General features: G+C 41.4%; 1 protein-coding gene across 1 annotated transcript in view; it reads left to right on the forward strand.

Annotated features, from left to right (window-relative positions):
• The window catches only part of ATP9A (ATPase phospholipid transporting 9A (putative)), a 62,566-nt gene that overhangs the window by 22,748 nt on the left and 19,821 nt on the right, over positions 1–19,997 (forward strand). Inside the window, exons 7-15 of the mRNA XM_061375440.1 lie at positions 233–327; positions 1,506–1,586; positions 2,848–2,923; positions 5,993–6,069; positions 6,630–6,790; positions 7,597–7,739; positions 8,460–8,572; positions 11,000–11,212; positions 16,259–16,420. Of these exons, the coding sequence (XP_061231424.1) occupies positions 233–327; positions 1,506–1,586; positions 2,848–2,923; positions 5,993–6,069; positions 6,630–6,790; positions 7,597–7,739; positions 8,460–8,572; positions 11,000–11,212; positions 16,259–16,420 (1,121 nt within the window). The remainder of the gene's footprint in view (positions 1–232; positions 328–1,505; positions 1,587–2,847; positions 2,924–5,992; positions 6,070–6,629; positions 6,791–7,596; positions 7,740–8,459; positions 8,573–10,999; positions 11,213–16,258; positions 16,421–19,997) is intronic.

Consider the following 19,997-nt stretch of genomic DNA (forward strand, 5'->3'; position numbering starts at 1 on the left):
AATGAGAACATTTGAAATATCTTAAAGATACGGTGTGGAGTCTCACTGTGTTCTGGACCAGTGGAAGGAAATGAATGTGTGATGCAAGGGTATCTTACGTTATGAACAGATATTACTTGAAATCAGGTACTGTTGGCAAAGAAAGAAGGATGTTGTAGATATAAAGCCATTTAATATAGGTGTACCTGAGACAGATCTGGAAAGAGCACTGACTGGTGTTGAAAATCCACAGGGTCTTGTTTCCTTCGCACTGACCAGCTGGATGGTGAGACAGACTGGAAACTACGGCTGCCTGTTACCTGTACTCAGAGGCTGCCAACCGCTTCTGTAAGCTGCCTTCGTACAAAACACTCTACTTGGTAAACAAGTGTATCTGTTTGACCTGAAAAATGTTTGGGTGCTTCACTTAATGGGCTGTTTTGAGAAACAGGTTAATGTGGCATTGTTCTGCACAGGCCTTGGTGCATGCTACACTAATACTAGCTTTGGCAACAAACATAAGGCTGAACAAGCCCTTCCCAAGCTCCAAGCAAGATTTCAGGTAAGGTGAAGCTAGGTGTCTCTGTGCTGCATGGCTGTTGCCACAGAGCTCAGCAGATAGGCACCAGGATTAGCAGCTAGAGAACGACCTTGCAGCAGAAGGTGGCTAATGGTAGGATGCTCCTGTTTTCTTTTTTCTCTCTAGAGACCATTGCAGTAACTTACTGCAGGTCCTGTAGAATAGGCACTGTTGGTGATGGTACTTCGCAGATGCTCCATTTCATTCCTTTCACAGCAGGATGTTCAGAAGCACAGTTCATGGAATGGCTTCAGAGGCTGTTAAGTTTTCATTGCTTGCCTTTATGAAAGGAGTAGTGTCACCATGGAAGCCCTACTGTATGATCTGAAATAAGCATCTCCATAAATTGTGCTGTTCCGCAAAATCTCTTGCTAAAGTAGATGTGTGTTACTGTTTTGCTTGGGTTTTTTTTAAGAAAACAAGAAAAAGCAGGAATCAGAGTACCTGCATTACTGGTGTTCTATCTGTGCAAGGTTATTTCATATAAAGGCTTTGAAGCAAGGCATGCTTTCCATGGAATTCGTGCATGTGTAGGAGTCAGCAGTGAAAAACACTGAAGAATTGGTGTATCTTCTTGTCACCACAGAACTGTTCCTAGTGACAACTGTTCCTTGGTTACTTTAGAAGACTAGTCCAAACCTTCTTTGCTACGAAGTAATAAGTGTCTTAGGCTGTCTTGAGTATTTGGGCTGAAATTTCTGTTATGAGGGCACTGACATTTAAATAACTCTCTGGAGTCTCTCAGGCATCAGTTCAAGAAATATTCTTCAGTGAAGCTGGTACACCAATTGTATGTTCTCTTAAACAGCTGGGTTCCAGTAAGTAACATGATTTAGTGATCATCTTAACTTGATAAATAACTCTTGCTCAAAGTATTTTGGTAGAAGCATTTGAACATTATTAAAATGTGGTTGCCTAACTGTCTGTGGAAACATGGCTTTTATAGGAACTACTGCAAATCCGATCCTACATATATGCGGAAGAACCCAATATTGATATACATAACTTCGTGGGGACCTTCACAAGGGTGAGTCTTGTTGACATACTTGAAATCATATCTGTAGTGTTCACTATGCAAGCTTGTTGAATGCTACCAGGCTGCCAGTTTTTTTAGGAGAAACTGAAGTCTGTATTCCCATTCCTTCTTGGTTTCTTTTTCTGTCTTTAATATTTTTTTAACTTTTCCTTCATAAAATCCATCAAATCTGAAAGAAAAATACAATTATTGAAGCTTTGACTTGGAAACAATGTCATAGGCTGTTTGGAATTTAGGGTCTTGCTCTGAAGATATTAGACCTGAACACTCTGACAGAGATTGGTAGTTGTGTATTGGTGGTGCCTGTTCAGAAGGAAACCTGGACCACCATGGACGCTGTAGGATTAAAATCCTTTTAACTGTGAAAAGACAGAGGATCTTAACTAGGTCAGGCAATATCAGTCTTAATTCTGAATCAGTTGGGTCTTTGCCCTCAATTGCATGCAAGCTATGTGGACTCAAGTTATGTATCTGTCCTCTATTTCAGAGGGTAGCAGCTCAGAGCCACTGTGAAGTATCACTATTAAAATACATATCTCTTGTCTTGCTGGGAAGCTGCATTGGCTTCCTGGGGCAAAAGGCTGGGTTTTCTTGCTCTTGGTGGGATTATGAAAATTTTAAAATGCATCTCAATTCAAGGATTTCCCCTGGGAGCTTTCAGAGGACAAATCATTTTGTAACAAATTGGAGCTTTGGAGAAGTTGTTTGCTGGTATTTTAGTTCAAAATTGTAGGTTTTGGCCTCTTTGTGTGGTACAGTTTTATCTGGTTTAGTAGTGCTGGCATGGAAGAGGAGTTTGAGTGGCTTGGGGAGGCAGTTCTTGTAAAAAAAGCCTGCACAGACATTAATTTCCTTTCTCATGCAAAGGTAAAATTGTGTAGGATTAATTTTTTGGTACCTAAGAGCAGTCGTGCTTTCTTGTGGGAATGGTTTCGTAGTCCTTGGAAAGCTGCTGACAAATCCTTTCCTCATTTATGATTCCTGGGGACATTCAGCAGGCAGAGGTATCTTAATAGATAAAGGGCTTTTTGGTTGGTTGTTTTGGTTTCCCAGTCCTGTTCCACTGCAAGAAAGTGGCCATGTGTTTAACCCAACCAGAGATTTACCTAGGTTTATCAAAGTCCTCCATCCTATCAAGAAGCCCTCTACCAACTCTCCCAGTAGCCCTCTCCAAACACCTCTATGTGACTGTCAGACATTGTTCTTTTGCACTGCTGACAAATCTGTTATTTTTCCTTTTATCCTGGTGTAGGAAGACAGTGACCCTCCAGTAAATGAAAGCTTAAGTATAGAAAACACCCTGTGGGCCAGCACAGTGATTGCATCAGGTAAGATGGAGGCATGTGTAAATCTATTTTAAGGGAATATGTTAACAATTTTTAAAGGTCTTTCTGTAATGGAATAATAATCTCTGTCAGTTGGAGAAATTAGCAGTTGGAATGAGGTTTCCCACTTGTCCTAACACCTCTGGGGAGCTGAGCTGACATCTAATTGCCTCTTGGACATTCCTAGATGAGAAAGAATTGGAGTGGCCTTTGGGCACTTTAGCATCTAGGACCAGAATAGCACTTAATTGCTCTCCACATTGACATCCTAATCTGTAGCAGAAATGGTGTCAAATAGATTCTGGTAACAGAAGCTAACATGAAAGATTTCCAGGTAAGTGCTTCCATTGAGTTTGTCTTATATACTTTTAAAAAGGAAAAAAAAAAAAAAATTCTTTGACAGATTTTGGGTTCTACATACGATAAGCTCCCAAGGCTTGAGATTAATCAATGCGCTTTTGTAGAGGCTTGTCAAAGTAAAAGCCTTGTGCCTCTCCTGTCCAGCGTGTTGCAAAGTTTGCAGGGCAATAGCTGGAGGAGAGTGAAATTCTGTGATATGGTTCTGGAATTAAAGTTGTTGGATGGAGAGACTTGACAGTGCGGTACCAGGGTGTACATAGAATTGATAATAATAGGTAGGAATTTGAATTTCAGAAGATGTTTTTGATGTACCGAAAAGGTTTTGATTTGCTCTCTTAAAAGCAGAAAACAGTGAATAAATTTTACTGCTGTATGTTTCTATCTAATCCTGCTCTGACTCTTCTTTGAAGTGTATTACAGTGTTGTCACAGTGCTGTGAGTAAGGGATTGTAAAAAAAGCTAGTTGTCCAAATATAATTTAATCAAGGTACAAATAAAATTTAACCAAGTAAATTCTGTTTATAGATTAGTGATTGCCATGCACTAGGTACCTTACCTTCCTCCCCTCTGAGTGCAGACACATGTAGTGAGCCTGGCAGTTTTTGATACCCATCAGACTGCTTAATACATGAGTCTCAGCTCATTCTGCTTTTGAACAAAATAGATGGAGAAGTGGAAAGCCATTTGCCTTGTGACTGTGTGCTGTATGGCTCCCCTCCCCACAGCACCCTTTCCCAATGGTGCTTTCTTGCCTCTTGTATCAAAGCTTTAATTTGTACCAGCGCTTGAACTGTTGCAGATATTAAACTGCAATGGCCAAGTTTAACAGAGGAATGTATTACAATGAAGAGCTCTACTGAATTCAGAGGCAAATGCAGCCAAAGCTCTTCCTCTACTTTATACTCAGCTGAGTGTATTATACAAGTGGGTGCAAGCACTTGTCCCCAAAGGAGGGCACAATGCACACTCTGCCTCACCTGGTCATTACTTCAGTGCTGTGTAGAAGTCCTGGATGGTCTTTGTGTCTGTATCAGGGCAAGCAACAACCTCCTCTCTGCCCAAATGAACTTCCTGTTGGAATCCAGTCCTCCCTGCTGAATATGAACAATGTTCTTTGTAGATAGACATCTTTGAGTTCAGTTAACAGGAATAATGCTTGCAAATATTTTCATAATTTCAAATGCTTTCTGCAATTGAGTCTGTTCTGAATGGCCATAAAGCAACCAGAAACATTCTTTATATACATACCAGTCTGCCTTCAAGCTGTTTTCTAGCTCTGGCAGGTTTTTCCTCTCATTTTGACTGACTTGATCAATACAATACTCAGTTTTGTTTCTCCTATGGTAATAATAAATAGCATGTTTTAGGTTATTCCAGTTAGGAAAAAAACATGAATATTATTTTTCTCTAAGTGAAAGCTGTCAACTTGTGGTGATGCCATCTTGGTGGGTCAGCCTTTGCTAGTAAGACGTAGCAGAGGTATGTAGCTTTCTCCATCTGCTCTAGTAGGACTGGGTCTGACTCTGACTGTTTGCAGTTGGTTTGGAGTAGCTGTGCCATCTGCTGATTTGAATTGTGATGATCTTACCACCACCTGCCATCTGGCTCCGGTGATTTGTTTGTTTTTCTAAAGGACTGTTTCCCAGTGTATTATTAGAAACCACCTCTTTTGAATCAGTCTTATTTAAAAATAATTCACTTGAAGCTTGTTGAAACTTTGGGAGCAGGGGAATAGCAGAGCATAAAATAGCACTGTATTTGCAGGAATGCTTTTTTCAGTGGTGTTTTTCTCCATTTTTAATGCTCCTAAAAATTCCTAATAAAACACTAGAATCAGACTTTGGCAATAGCAGCTTTTAAACTCTTGACGGTAGATAGCTTTTTCTTTATGGCTTTTTGCAAAGTCTGCAAGAAAAGTCGGTAGAAACCCAGTAATGTATGGTACTAAACTGTTTTGTGTGTTTCTTTGAGAAAAGGAAGAAGTTTGTTGCTCTCAACTGTTTAGCAACTGTGGTACATAGCATTAGAATACACTGGTAAGCTCCTAGCAGCTCCATCTGTTACAGTAAGGTAGGAGTTGGTGTGATTCACCTTTCAGTATGAGCAGCAATTAGACAAATACTAAGTAAATTGTGGATTTTAAAGTAAGGTGATTCTATCTTTGAAAGATGTTGGAATGAATTGATTTTACTGTGATTGTGGCAACTTTCACCAGTAAAGAACTGTAGCCCAAAGCACTGATTTAATTTTGAAGGACCACTATCTAGTTAAGGCAAACTTACCCACACCTATGTGGGATTTTTGCTGGTGGGAGGAAAACCAAGAAATCCTCCACCCTTAGCAACTTCTATTTATAGCAAAACAAGTGACATCAAAAGGGGGTCAGGGAAAGTGGAAAGAGCAAAGCAGTTGACTTCTCTTTCCATGCACATTAGTTGATGCCGTCTGTGATGCTGCATCAAGTCCAGCCACATGGCCAGTGTGGTTGAAGACTTAACTGACTGACTGTAGGGTATCTTCTGTTCAAAGTCTGTGTTTTCATAGGTTTTATATTTTAGGTACCATTTCTAATTTCTGGTTGCTATTGCTTCTGAAATTCGCCTGCTAAAAATCCTTCCTAACTGTCAAGCCTTTGGATCCAACAAGTATTTTTACAGTGAAAACTAACGGAGGTTGTTTTTCTTCTGCTGATGCATGCTCTGTTTTGTTTAGGTACTGTTGTGGGAGTTGTCCTCTACACTGGAAGGGAACTGCGCAGTGTGATGAATACGTCAAACCCAAGAAGTAAGGTATGGTGAGGAAAGAGTCATATAATGCATAAAAAGAGGCAGAAACTTGAAATCCTTTCAAATGCTGTATATACATGCTATAGGGACAACTTCACAGGAATAATGATTCATATCTTCCAGCTTGTGATTTAAGGTAGTCACAATAGCAGAATCTATTTCTGCTAATTTTTTTGGTCTGTTATACATGTGTCTTACCACTTCAAGATTGGTAAAACCATTGTTTTCTACTGTTACAATAAAATAGGATAGGAAAGCTTATTTTGCTGCATTCTTCCATTATAGCAAAGCTAAGACAAGGTGCAGGGATGTTTATATAGACAGCAGGTTTTGGCAGCAGGAGTCCTCTCACACCTCTTTATGCATTGCTTTGCTTTCAAAGGCTGGAAGTTTTGTTTAAGAAGCTGGCAACAGTATTGTTTGTAAATTTAAATGTTTGTAGTGTTTTAAAAGAGATGTTGGCCGGTGGGGAATGGCTCTTTGGCAGTTGATTCCCTTTGTGAATACTGCATTGAGCTGACATCCTCATTTGTGTGCTTGAAATGTCTCTCTCATTTCTTTAGATTGGTCTTTTTGATTTGGAAGTGAACTGTCTTACCAAGATCCTATTTGGGGCCCTTGTTGTTGTCTCACTTGTCATGGTGGCCCTTCAGCACTTTGCTGGACGCTGGTATCTTCAGATCATAAGATTTCTCCTTCTGTTCTCAAACATCATTCCCATTAGGTAAGGTGTTCTCTAATTCTACCCAGCAAAATACTTCCTGCTTTGTGTCCTCCTCCTCCATGCTTCTGGTGTGAACAAGCACGTAAACGTTGGGGGGCGGGTACCCATCGATGATCAGGAACCCGTCGGGGGGGGTAGGGTGTGTGTGTTTGGCAACTAAGCAAACCTAAAAATAGAAATTGAGTTACTGTTCAAACATAAAGAATTGCTTTGTTGTTTCTGCTGAACGTGTTCTTCATATTCACCCGTTCACTGACTAACTCAGTCTGTGGATTAGTTGTGTAAGGCCCCGTCTTTCAGTGTTTGGGCTACCTGGCACTTTGATAAGAGCAGAGCAAAAAGTGGAAAAGTATTATTTATACAGCACGTAGCATAATAAGATCCAGTTGCCTTTCAGAGGAGATCAAAACTTTAGTGTTTAATTGTGCCATATTAACTAGTAGACTGTTACTTTCACTGTAGGTCTGGGAATTCATTTCCGGTTCCATTTTTAACCTGCTGTCTGTGTATCAGTCATGGTGACCTTACTTGTGTGTGTCCATCTTCCACTCAAATGATACCTGTTCTTCTCAATTCTATCGTCTATTTTTGAATTACAGTACCACTGCAGCAATGCACAGTCCTCCTCCCCATTTGCCACCCAGTCACTGACTTTGAATGTAATTCTCCAGAGACACCCTCTTTGGCAGCTCAGATTCATCATAGAGCAAGTGTCCTTTCATTTTCCTGTGGCAGTTCATGGCTTTTTCCAAAGGTTAACTGGCAATACATTTCCTTTTTCTTTTTCCCCTCTTCTTCCTGCACAGTTTACGTGTGAATCTGGACATGGGGAAGATTGTCTACAGCTGGGTCATCCGTAGAGATTCCAAAATCCCTGGGACTGTGGTTCGGTCCAGCACTATTCCTGAGCAGCTGGGGAGAATATCCTATTTGCTTACTGACAAAACAGGTATTTCATCTGAGGTTTAGAGTCATGGTATGTTGTTGTTTGGATTTTGTTATGGGTTTGGCCAGCAGGAGAGTATAATGTAAGATTTCTTTGGACTAGAAGAAATACGCATTTCCTGTCACTTTGACAGTAAGATTAAATCTGTCTCTGAAAAAATTCACTTTCTTGTGTTCTGAATGCATTATAAGTAGGATAGGGCAGAAGTATTATGCTGCTTCAAAGATCGCTTGAAGTATGCTATTAAACCAAAAGTTCGGGGTATGAATAAAAGCAACTTTTTAGAGTTAGTTTTCAAAGCCAGATGAAGATAGTTTACACGTGTAGGCAGAAACATACCATCCATCTATCTGCTGCAAGACCTAAGCTGTAATGAAAAACTTGGTCTGACATAAAATCCTGGTCCATTGAAGCTGTTTCTAGTCGTCTTTGGTTCCAACAGAACCATAATTATGCCTGCAGCCTTTGCTGGCATCGACTTTGGGGTGAATCTCATTTTTATTTACTGGCACAGTGATGTGCACCACTACTTGTAGGGAGAGTCAGCCCTCAGCCTTGTTAATATTGTCTTTCTTGGTGGCCTTAGCCTTTGCTGACAGCTTGGTGCAGTGACTGATTCAGTTTCTGGCTTAGTTTCTCTTGAATTTGGGGTGCAGCAAAGATGGGAACGTCTGCTGTGGAACAGGCGTGTTGGTTCTCACTCAATGCCTGCTTCTGTTACAGGAACTCTTACACAGAACGAGATGGTCTTCAAGCGACTTCACCTGGGAACAGTAGCTTACGGCCTGGACTCCATGGATGAAGTGCAGAGCCACATATTCAGTATATACACACAGGTAGAATTAAATTGCATTACTTAAATCATTGTTCGCAGGTTTTCCAGGTCACTGGTCTAATAATGAGTTTGTATGGCATGGATCTGTTTATACTTCTTGGAAAAGTCTGAAGGACTCAGTGAGCAGTAACAGAGAGCAGTAGAACAGTGTGTCAGTATCACTGCTTTAGGCCCAATGGTTAAAAAAGAAAATGGTAGAAGTGGAATTCTTTCACTAATACACTAACAATATTCTGTGGTGCATAGCTGACATCTGCTTTGAGAGCTGTCTGTGCCTAAAGAAGGCAGCAAAGTCAACATGTGAAGCACAGAACAGGAAAATCCTGTTTTGGGAAGTCTCTCCCTAGCATTCCTCTTCCAGTATCGCTGATGAGCCAGCATCTATAAAGCCTTCATCTCTATTCTTAATTTCAGTTTTTTATGATAGCCAGGTAAAGCCATGTGACTTGTCTGGGTTTGCAAATTCATGTTACAATGGACAATCCAAGCTTGCTATAGATGCATATACTTCCTTTGTAAAACAAGGGATGAGGTTTTACTTAAGAATACTACTACCTTGAGGAAAAAAATATTCAGCTGTCAGTGACTGGTGTTCCAGCTGCCTCTCTGTGTGGTATTTACAAAACATGTAAGAATTGTCACTAATAATGTAATCATGGAAGCATTATTTTCCATGTTCTGTTAATAACCAGTCTCTCAACTTCAGATAGAAACATTTATCTTGTGACTTACTATTAGATTTTTTTTCCTGTTGTAAAATGTGATTCCAGAGACACAATCTGCAGACATCAGTGATGAGTTATACTATTCCCATGTCATATGTAAAGCATTTTCATTTCTTAAGAGTTGTGGAATAGCTTCATTCCTATGGAAACTGCAGAAGTAGTTCTTGAAGTGCCTGTGCCTTGGTGATGCACACTCAATGCAGTGAACTGGCATTTTCACATCACATTGATTTTGCTTTGCTTTAGAGGTTTTAGACTCAAGTACACTTTCTGTACCCCCCAGGAAGTGAAACATGAAGCCAGCATTCTTGTCTGAAAAAAAGGCACCATGTACTGTAAACGGGATTCTTATTTTTGGCTTTTGTTCATGGCGGTAAAGACACACAGCAGGTTTCTTTGACCTCAGTGATCTGTTTGGTGGCATAGCTCTTTACTGGGCAGGCTGTCGGGCTGCAATGTGCTTTTAACTAGGCATATGATAGTTGATAAAATACCTGGTATTTTGAGTAATTCTCTTATTCACTGTCATGTGTCTCAGGTAACTTGTAACTCCTCTTGCTATTCCTCTCTCCCTCCCCCTCTGCTTTCACATCCGCCTTAGCATCTGGTTCTTCTCTTGGTGTTGAGATGCTTAAATGACTGAACTGTATTTAAACAACAACAAAAAACAGATTTCAGATCTATTTACTCTCATTTTTCACTCAATCTCCAGAGAAAACTTGATTACTTGTTAATTATTTGCCAAAGTCTTCAATATTTGTCAAGAATGTTTGGGTGGCTGACAAGTCCAGTATGTGACCAGTTCTTTATATCAGTTTAAATGCACCTCAGCTGAAGGTTTGCTGTTGTTTGATTTGGTCAAAGCCTGTTGCAAAAGTGCTGATAAGCAGCAATATTAAATTTTCAGCTCTTATGTGTTGTAATCACTAGAGCGTGGAAACTAGCATGTGGAATTAAACTGGTAAAGGTTACGTCTCATAAAATGTTTATAATTACCAAGTGAGATTCCCTATAATGAGAAGCATTTGCTGCCAGTGATTCATTTTGAACTGTAGTTCTTATTCTTTGCTCTTATTTTTACCATGTTGTGGCCTTTGACCTGGAAGTGAAACTTTTGTCCTTTTGACACTAAAGGTTAACAGAGCAGGAAACTAGATCACTGTGTGTCCCTTCTTCAACCAGGATAATTTAGTAATTGTGTAATTATCTGAAGACTCCCATTCTGATACTAAAAATAGTATTAAAAATTAAATGAATGTAATTGATTCTAGGTCCATACAAGTCATCTGTTTTCTGGTTTTGGCAATTATATTCTCATGTACATGAAATGAAAGTGATTGGATTTTCAGAGTCACCAGTCTTTTATGGCACTAAATGTGGTTTCACCGAGTCCTCTGACTGGTCTCTTGCCAGTAGGTGCTTGGATCTGCAACAAAGGGTCACCTTCACAGGGTACAGTTCCAAAACCTTAGGTACATCTTTCGGGGCACTTTACCTGTAGCAGTGGTTGCATTACACTGGGAATCCGTGTTCCCAGCAATGGTCTGAGTTAAGGTGTATGAAGAGTGCATCTCATTGCTGGGGATATGAACCTGTGCAGCTGATACATGTATGATCTTCACTGAAGTGAAAACTTACTTTAAATTATCTTCTTTTCTTTTCTTCCTGCAATAAGACTTTATTCCACTTTCCTTTTTTATAAGCAATCTCAGGACCCACCTGCTGTGAAGGGGCTTACCTTGGCCACCAAGGTGCGTAAAACCATGAGCAGCCGAGTACACGAGGCAGTGAAGGCAATTGCGCTGTGCCACAACGTGACGCCAGTGTACGAGTCCAACGGGGTGACAGACCAGGCTGAAGCTGAGAGACACTATGAGGACTCCTGCAGGGTGTACCAGGCCTCCAGTCCTGATGAGGTCAGTATCCATTTGGCTGTATAAAAATACAAATATGACCTTGCTTGCTGCTGGGAAAAAAACTATTTGGTGAAAGTATTCCTGTCTAGTGAAGGGGATAATATTTTAATGCATTTATTGCACTGATAACTGATAGACCATGAGTGCCCTCTCAGCTGATACACTTAAGCCAAATCTGTCTCTCCGCCTGAAGCTACAGAGCTACATAATGACTATGATCTGGCTGTTCTGCATCACAGTTTTGCTCATGTTTCTGCACATTTTGTCCAGGGTGTATTTTTCAATTCAGTGATGTGAATCCTTTTGACAATGTTTGTTAAATTATAGGTAATCTTGTCTTATTTGGGGGAGAAAGACTTGTGGAAGGGGGTTAGAGCACTCCCACAAGTCAGCTTGTCCCTGACCTTCAAGGTTCAGATTTCTGGACCAGGTGAAGAGCTGTAAATCACACTAGGTAGCATTGCTAATCCAGGACACATCCCTTCCCATGGAGATGGGACAGACCTAGAGCCCTGGTTAACTTTGCACAGTGAGTTAAGTGCATGAGTTTGTCTCAGGGCAAAGCTGGGCCCTGCCAGTTCTCTGCTGGCACCCGGTACAGTAGGGATGTACAGTAGGGGTGAACTCTACAGCTCTCTGGAGACTCAGTGGAGACTCTTACTGAACACCTGAGAGATCAAATTCACTACAGGATTTAGGGTTGAAGCATTCTTTGCCACCCTCTGCAAAGTTTGGAAAATCTAATTAGTGTGTTGTTTCCTTCTGTGCTGAAGACAGGAGAAATTAAATAGGGTTTCCTGTATCGGTTATACTTCTTGGATACTTCTTTAGTGCAACCAAGGTAAAACAACTTGTTTTCTGTTAATTTGTACAATTATGCTTGCTCTATGCCATTTGAAAGACTGAAGTTTAAAACTTCCCATAAGAATCCTAGTGGCAGCATTGAGATCTTGTCATCCATTTGACTACATTCGGAGGGTTCTTCCATCTATTGCCCCACATAAAACAGGTTTGCCCCCTGTAATAACCTTTTCACCTTTGACATCAGAAAGGAAGCTGGCTTTCCTCATTCTTAGAGGTGAGAAATTGTTTGCATAGAAATAAATTTATTCATTAGAAGCTCAGCTGTGTGAGGATTTAGAGATTGTCACATGTGTTACTGAAGGACTGGCACCCAGTTAGCTTCTGCATTTCATGTGCATTCAAAATACTCCCTGTGGTGTTTCTTCCAAAGTAGACAATTCATTCATTTCACACAGTGTGTTCTTGTCTGTACTATACAAAGCTGCACCCTTACTTTATTATCTCCCACCTCTGTCCGTGTGCCTGTAAGTGACAAGTGCTTACTCCTCCCTGGCTTTGGAGCTCGTGAGCAGTGTGCATGTATGTCCTTTCCCACCCCGTAATCTGGGACAGTATTTTGCTTACCTGCTTTTCTCCTCTAATGTGTTGCTGTCCCCTGTACGGCATACAGAAAGCAACTGCCTTTGGATTGAAATGAGGTCTGAATGATTTCCAGATGGTATTTTTTTGCGATCTCCATTTAAGTGGGGTTTTTTGTTTTTTTTTTGTTTTTTTTTCCCAAAGCATTTACTGGCTATTTTTGCCCAGATCCTCTGCTTATTTACATGTATGCAGTGGTATATAGTGAAGTCAGTTATTTTTCTTTTCCTCTTTTGCTTTATACTGTTCTGTCCTTAAAATATTTATGCAGCAATTTGTCTCACATACCCTAGGGATTATTGTTTGTTTGTTTTACTATAGCATGATAACTAACCCATGTTTATTGTTTAAATTCTTTTTTCCTTTCTTGTGGTGTCTTAAGTGGTGAATTACAGTGGGTTCAGAAATCAGATATGTTTTGCTGCACTGGGGAAATCTTGTCTGTAGGTCTTAGATATACAAATATTGTTTAGACATGCTCTGTGTATGTCATACTAGATGGTACAAAATGCAGGATCAGCACAAGTTGAGTCCTTTAGAAGAGAGCAATGCTGTTAAATAGCATTCCCTGTAGAGGAATAGCTTTGGACTCCTGTTAAAGCCAGCCTTTGAAATCCTATATCAATAAAATATTGCCATGGCAGGGAAGGTCAGTTTATGAAATGAGTACAAAAACTTGTGTTCTCTTTACTTTAACAGCAAGGGTAATTTCTACCAGTTGGCATAGGATTCATTTCCTGTAACAGAAAGCAGGATTTCCTAAATTTGTTTCCTGTGCACGCTGCCATTTAGAAGTCTTGAAGTATCTTTATTCAGATATCAGTTACAGCCTTGGGGCTCTGCAAGCCAGTTGTCAGTTGTAGCCATACAGTAACTAACAGGGGAAATGAAATAGATATAATCTGATCAGAGATAAAGAGTGCCTGGGATTCCTGGGCAAACAGTCTTTAACCCTGACAACCCGCTGCAGCTGCCAGGACATGAAAGGGTGCACCGATCAATTGGTTTCTGCTTGCTGTCTGTCTGCCTAAGCAACCTTAAATGGGACGTTTGTAGAGCAACTCATGGCACAGAAGGATCAATTTGTCTCTTTACAATGAAATTTATTAGTCGATATCCACTTCAGTGGTGGTTTGGGTAATTCAGTTGTCAGAAAGAGCAAAGTTGGGGGGATAGTGTGTAGCTGCTCTGCTTTGTAATGCTCAGATCTGTATCTGACTTGGCCTGGATGGAGCTGCAGAATCCTGGAGTGTGGTTAGGGGCTTTGTTCATTTCCCCTCATCAGTGAGTGTGGGCTCTCTTGAAGGTGTTTGAGGGGTTTCAAGCCTGCTTTTAAATCTAATTGGTTTAAGCTGTAAATGTATTCTTGCATTTTGAATGTTTCTTTTTGCCATGACTGAGAGTACCTCTGGTTATCTGTTTGGATGGCACAGAGCAAACCTCTTCTGTCTCACAACTGAGCTGGAACATGCTCCCTGTCCTGGGGTGCCCAAACCCTGCAGAAGAGCCATCAGCACTTCCCAGAGCCTGGGCCCATTGTGCTGCCTGTTGAATGGGGACAGTAATTTTAATGCTTTTAGCACATCTGATGGGAACACTTCAAAATTATATCACTTTCTCTCCCAGTAATTTATTCATTAAGCACTGTAGAGACTGGGAAGTGTCATCTTCAAAGGGGTCAGCTCCACTTCCCCTCTGGTGCTGAATGCAGTTCACCTGGAGGGCCATTAAGGGTTGGCAGGACCCATGCCTTCTCAGGAGCAGTATGGAAAAGGGGGTATCTTTCATTATTCATCCCTTTCCATTGATGTATCTTCTTGCGGTCTCAGTGCCATTGGGAGTGGCTGGTGTTTTTCATTGCAGCACAGTTTGAAGCATGTCATGGGCATGACGTAGCACTTCTGATGTGCTGCTCATCCATTTGTTCCTCTGTATAAGTCTTCAATACTTCCTGACATAGGATTTAAATGAGACTCTGTCAGGGGAGGAGGTGCCTGTGAAAGAAAGTAGCAAAGGTGATGCTTTAAGGGCTGAGCTGGGAGCAGAGATTTCTATCTCCAGAGATTTGCAGCTTACCACCATGGGCAAATCAACAGTGCTACGCACACGGAGCATCGCATAACTTCATGCTGTGAAAAATTCCTGATAATTATTTCTTAACCAGAGTATTAGAGACCCAAACCCCATCTGGTCTGGGAGACTGCTAAGAGGATTATGTGACTGCACACCTTAATGCACCAAGGATGGCTTGAAGAAACTTTTAGAAACAATAAGCTTGAAAGAGCCTTTGATTTGTTGTAATCTTTGTGAATAAGCTTGCAAAAACTTGCTGATGTTAAACCAAATATTGATTCAAATTGATTTAAAGGTCTTTATTATAAATGCTTCAATTTTTATCTGTATCTTATGTATAATTTCCCCAAATAAATTCTGTTTTTGTCTTAAGGCATTTGTGGTCACTAAGGCATTAAAGGCAGAACCTGAAAGGCACAAGGGATAATAAACCTCCAAGTCAGCAGCAACCATGTGCCAGCACTCTTACGCCTTTGAAAATGCCACTGTAAAATACTTCCAGTATTTCATGTCTGTTTGGAGAAAGTATCCCTTGATCCTTTCTGGAGGCCAGTGATATATGGGCTCATGTCAGCTGCTGCTCCCATCTGTTACTGCCAAGACAGCTTCTAGAGTTAAACCCCCGTATCTCAGCAGGCTGGATCTTAGATGGATGTGTCAGCTGAGGTGAGGATTCTGGTGGAATTGTCAGGGAAGCAAAATAAAGGCTTGGGTTGTCTGTCATGACTGGTTGTAATCTAAGTGAAAGCTTATGATGGATTTATTGTTGTAGGTCCTTAAATTCTAGGAGCTGCAATCAAGCTGATAGCCACATAAGTTCATTTAAATTAGTTCTGGTGTGTGCCTTGAACGCTTTGGGGTCTGTTTTGGGGTTTTCATTTTGGGAGGATGTTTTTAATGTTCAGGGAGAAGTGATTCTCTGCTAATAGGTGCCTGAGCCAGCCTTCAGCTGTCTTGCAGTGCAGAGGTTGAAAGCTGTTGATGAACTGTTACCACCAGAGTATAACCCAGAGCTCTTTTTGTTTGCCTTTTCTTTAATATGAATTGTTAATGTGCTCTGCATTAGTGTTTCTGGCTTTGATACTGTAAATCCAGGGTGAATGCACTGTTTTGAATTCTTGACTTCATAAACAGCAAACTGGGAAATGGCACATTCAAGAAGAATGTAGAGAGATGTGCCTGATGAGCCCAAGCACCTCAGGTCTGGGTGAAGGGTGCTGAAGGGTAGTCCTTTGGGATGTGGTAGTCTAAGGCAGGGGGCTATCCACCTCCTGCTGATAGTCCATTAGCTGAATCAGGCAGCGGATGGGCTGCCCAAACCCTAAGAACACCGGCAGTAAGCTACTAACCTCAGGAAGAGCCTGCTAGAAAGAGCTATATAGAAGCATGTATGAACTGATCTGTTCTGTGGTGCAATTAATGACTAATGAGCTTCTCCGCAGCCCCCACCCACTACCCCTTCCCCTCTGGTGCTCCTCAGGGAAGGAATGGCTTGGCCTGGCTCCCCTCACTGTGGCCTTCTCCTTTCAGGTGGCCCTGGTACAGTGGACTGAGAGCGTTGGCTTAACACTGGTGGGTAGAGACCAGTCCTCCGTGCAGCTGAGGACACCGGGTGGCCACATCCTGAACTTCACCATCCTCCAGATCTTCCCCTTCACTTACGAGAGTAAGCGCATGGGGATAATCGTTCGGGTAAGTGCCTTCGGGTAAGCTCTTGTGTCTCTGAATCTCCTGCTAACACAGTGTGAAACCTGTAAACCACTTGTTCTCACCTGTGCTGCTCTTCCTGGCTGAGTTTTGCAGTCTTTTCTAGCTCAGGCTCTAGGTTAGTTCTCTGTTTTGAGCTAATGGCATCTCACTGCTGGGTGATACATCTTTTTCCTTGGCTGCATTTTGTAGTAAGTGCTGTAATGCCCTGGAATATCTTTAGCTTACTGATCTTGCATCAGCCTTCCAGTCCTTATAGCAGCCTTCCCATACCTAAAGGGGCCTGCAAGAAAGCTGGAGAGGGACTTCTTACATGGCAGGTAGGGAGAGGACAAGGGAGAATGGCTTTGAAGCCTCAATCTGTGACCCTGGGGTTGTCTTTTCATCTGTCCAAAAGCTCCTACCTGCCCTATCCATGCTACAGTTGTGCTGGCAGAGCTGGGGGGACTGTATAATGGACTGGGGCTGTGAGGTGACCCAGGTCACAAGTGCTTTCCCTTCCTCAGGGTCAGGCAGGAGCAGGAACTCAAACAGGTTCACAGGTCCAGCTTAAACTGCATCTCCAAAGCAGTTGTGGTGGTACATCAGGGGCTGATGGAGATGACATCAAGTGGGAAGGAGGGAATGGGTCCTGAGTGATGCCACAACAAATAACTTTTGGTTATTGTTAGTGGCTTTTTGGAAGTGCTCCCCAGATCTCTGCCAGGCATTGAAAGTCCCTTCAGATCCCATGGAAGTACAGCATGGCAGCAGGAAGCACTTACAGCTGCAGGGAGCTTTCTTTGAGCTATATACTAGAGCCTGCAGCCATGCTGAGAATGTAGTGTCATGAGCAAGGCTTGAAAATAGCTGAGTGAAGGTAAAAGGGTACATTTGTGCAAGTAGCTTTATCAACAGCCGCAGGGACTGCGCACGCTAAATACGTGCCCAGTTGAAATTGCTTGTGTAACTTTATGGTTCTGTATACAAATACAATGCAAGATTGGACTTTCAGAAAAAGAAAAGTACTTTAAAAGAAAGAAGAAAGTCTGGGTGTTAAAACCAGCTGAGATCAGTTCTCCGTTATCATCATTAGTTTTCAAGATAGTGCTGGAGAGTCTGTGTTAGGAAGGTAAACAAGCCCAGCTATGGTAAGACACTTCTGTTTGCCTGCGAAGCAAACAAGGTGAAGCAGTCTGAATATTTCTTTTGGAAATAATTACAACATCCTTGTTATTTTCCACTGAGAGTACATATAGATAAGTGGTACCAGGAATCTAAAACATGAATATGAAGCCTGTAATCCAGGGCAAGATATAATTTGCTGTATCATTTCTTGGGAAGTGCAAGTTTGTTATACGTTTGTTAGGGTGGAAAGGATAAGACTGGGGGGTTTGTAGCTGTTCCCCCCCCCCCCCCCCGCCCTTCATTTACTCCGTGGTAAAACTGGATATTTGTTTTGGGGTGTCAGGAAATAGGGTGTAAAAATATGTTCTGCCTCATGTATTTTAAGTTACAATAGGAGGAGTTGCCTTTGCTTTTATTTAGAAGCAGTCAGGATCAGTGTTGCATGCATGGCTCTCATCGACAGCAGATTAATGTAGTCTGCTTTATCGGCTGATATTTGGTAGCTTCACAAATCTCAGCTTCCCTGGAGGCCTGGGAGGGCACAGCCACTGTCAGAAATGAAGGGCATCTTGAAGGGATGACGTAAAATGAATCAATGCAGTGGTTGTGTTCAACAGCAACAAATGTTGGAGAACTTCAGTATCACTGCTACCAAGATATCTGGTGATAAAGATGGAACTGTAATAGATGCATACAATTATTTCCACAAACCCATGAAGGACAAGACGTGTTTAATGTGGATTGAACATTGGATAGCTCATGAAAGATGTGTTTAATGTGGATTGAACATTGTTAAAGGTCATGCAAGTGGCTGTATTTGTGTTACCCTGTCTGAGTATTTTGGACGTGAATCTAGTGTTGTTCAAGGAACTGTTTTTGAGTTCTGGATCACACAGCACACTATAGTGTATGGGGCACAAATTTGTATTTCAAGTTGTTCCAGGCTTTGGAATATTAAAGCATGCCCAAGGGCAGGAATGTTAGTTGAAGTGGGCTGATAGGCTGAGCTTGTGCAAAGTAATCAGTGTGTTAAATCTGTGAATCTAGAGTTCAACCAAATGCCATTGAAAGTACATAGCCAGCAATGTTAGTGTTCTCACAAATGTCTCGTGCTGTGTGGGGCAGCTGCAGCAAGTATAGTGCACATCCATTTAAATACAGCAAGTGTCAATCCTTCAGGTTATTTATTTTTATAGTGGAAATTATGTGGACACTTCAGGTAGCCTTCTCAAGACCTAGAATAAAAACCTTAGCAATAAAAGATGGAGGATTAAACCATCTCCCTCCACACTACTTATTGAAAGTGCAAACTTCAGATGAGATGCTTTTTTATCAAAGTTGTAAGAAATGGGCTGACCATCGAAGCAAGCATGTTCATATGCTCAGCAGAGAAGTGCATGCTCTGAAATTTCCCATCTATGTGGATGAGAGTCTTTCCCCTCCTCCCCCACTTTGATTTGAAGCTTATTCATTTTAAGTTATCTGTTATCTACATTCTCCCTCATTAGGAAGAAAACTATTTCTATTTTGCATTTCTGTATTTAGAATATTAATGCTACCAAAATCAGCAAAACTCCCACTTGTGGTCAGTGGGAGCAACATCAGGCACAGATCTTGACTGTAAGTACTGTTAATAGAAGCACTGGCCCCTCTCTGTTGTGCTTGTCAATTGAGTATCTATTTTGCAGCCATTGAGTTGCTGTTAAGCCACTAAGATCAGCTCCCTATGTACCCTGTGCGGAAGTAGGGTGTGAGTAGCACATGTTGGGTACCTAAGTATTGCTTTGCTATGTTCCTGTGTACTCCCAAAATACTACTTCAAGCAGGGTTTTCATTTCTATTAAAAAGATAAAGGGAAAAAAAAGGGTTTACAAACAGGTAGTTGTCAAATTAAATTCTTCTTTGATTAAATATACATGTATGCATGTGTAGGCATGCTGTTTGGTTTTGATCCACAACACAAACACAAGGCATTTACCTTTCCAGTGTATCTTCTAAACCTGTTTAAAAAACAGTTTAAAACTTGGTTAAAAATTTGTATCTTTTAAAACTTATTTAAAAAACAGAAATAAAAGGAAGGAAAGTAGCTTGAAGTATCAGAAGACAACAGAGTGAGCAACCAGGAAGGAGAGGGAGGGAGAACTGCCGACTGAGACTGCACTCAGAACTGTAGTGAGTAGAATTCAAATGGCAGTATTTTCTGTTCAACCATACGGATATTGCTCGTTCTTGTAAACTGCATCTTTTTCAGCTGGCAGGAGCCAGTGGGATCATCCTGCCAGGCTTCCTGTACAGTCTGGGTATGGAGTTTCAGTAAGTGATTCATGTGCCCACCCCTACAGTGCTGTTACTGAGCCCTTGGCAGAGACGCCCATCTTCCTGCTGGTCCTGTCTGCTCTGGCTCCTATAAAAAGGTCTCCTTCAACATATAGCTTTTAGTGAATAAAGTTGTAGT

Source organism: Neopsephotus bourkii, unplaced genomic scaffold, assembly GCF_033783945.1.
Source record: "Neopsephotus bourkii isolate Nb327-2 ecotype Australia unplaced genomic scaffold, CSIRO-AGI_Nbou_v1 NB_1663, whole genome shotgun sequence".
NCBI classification, from domain to species: Eukaryota; Metazoa; Chordata; class Aves; order Psittaciformes; family Psittacidae; genus Neopsephotus; species Neopsephotus bourkii.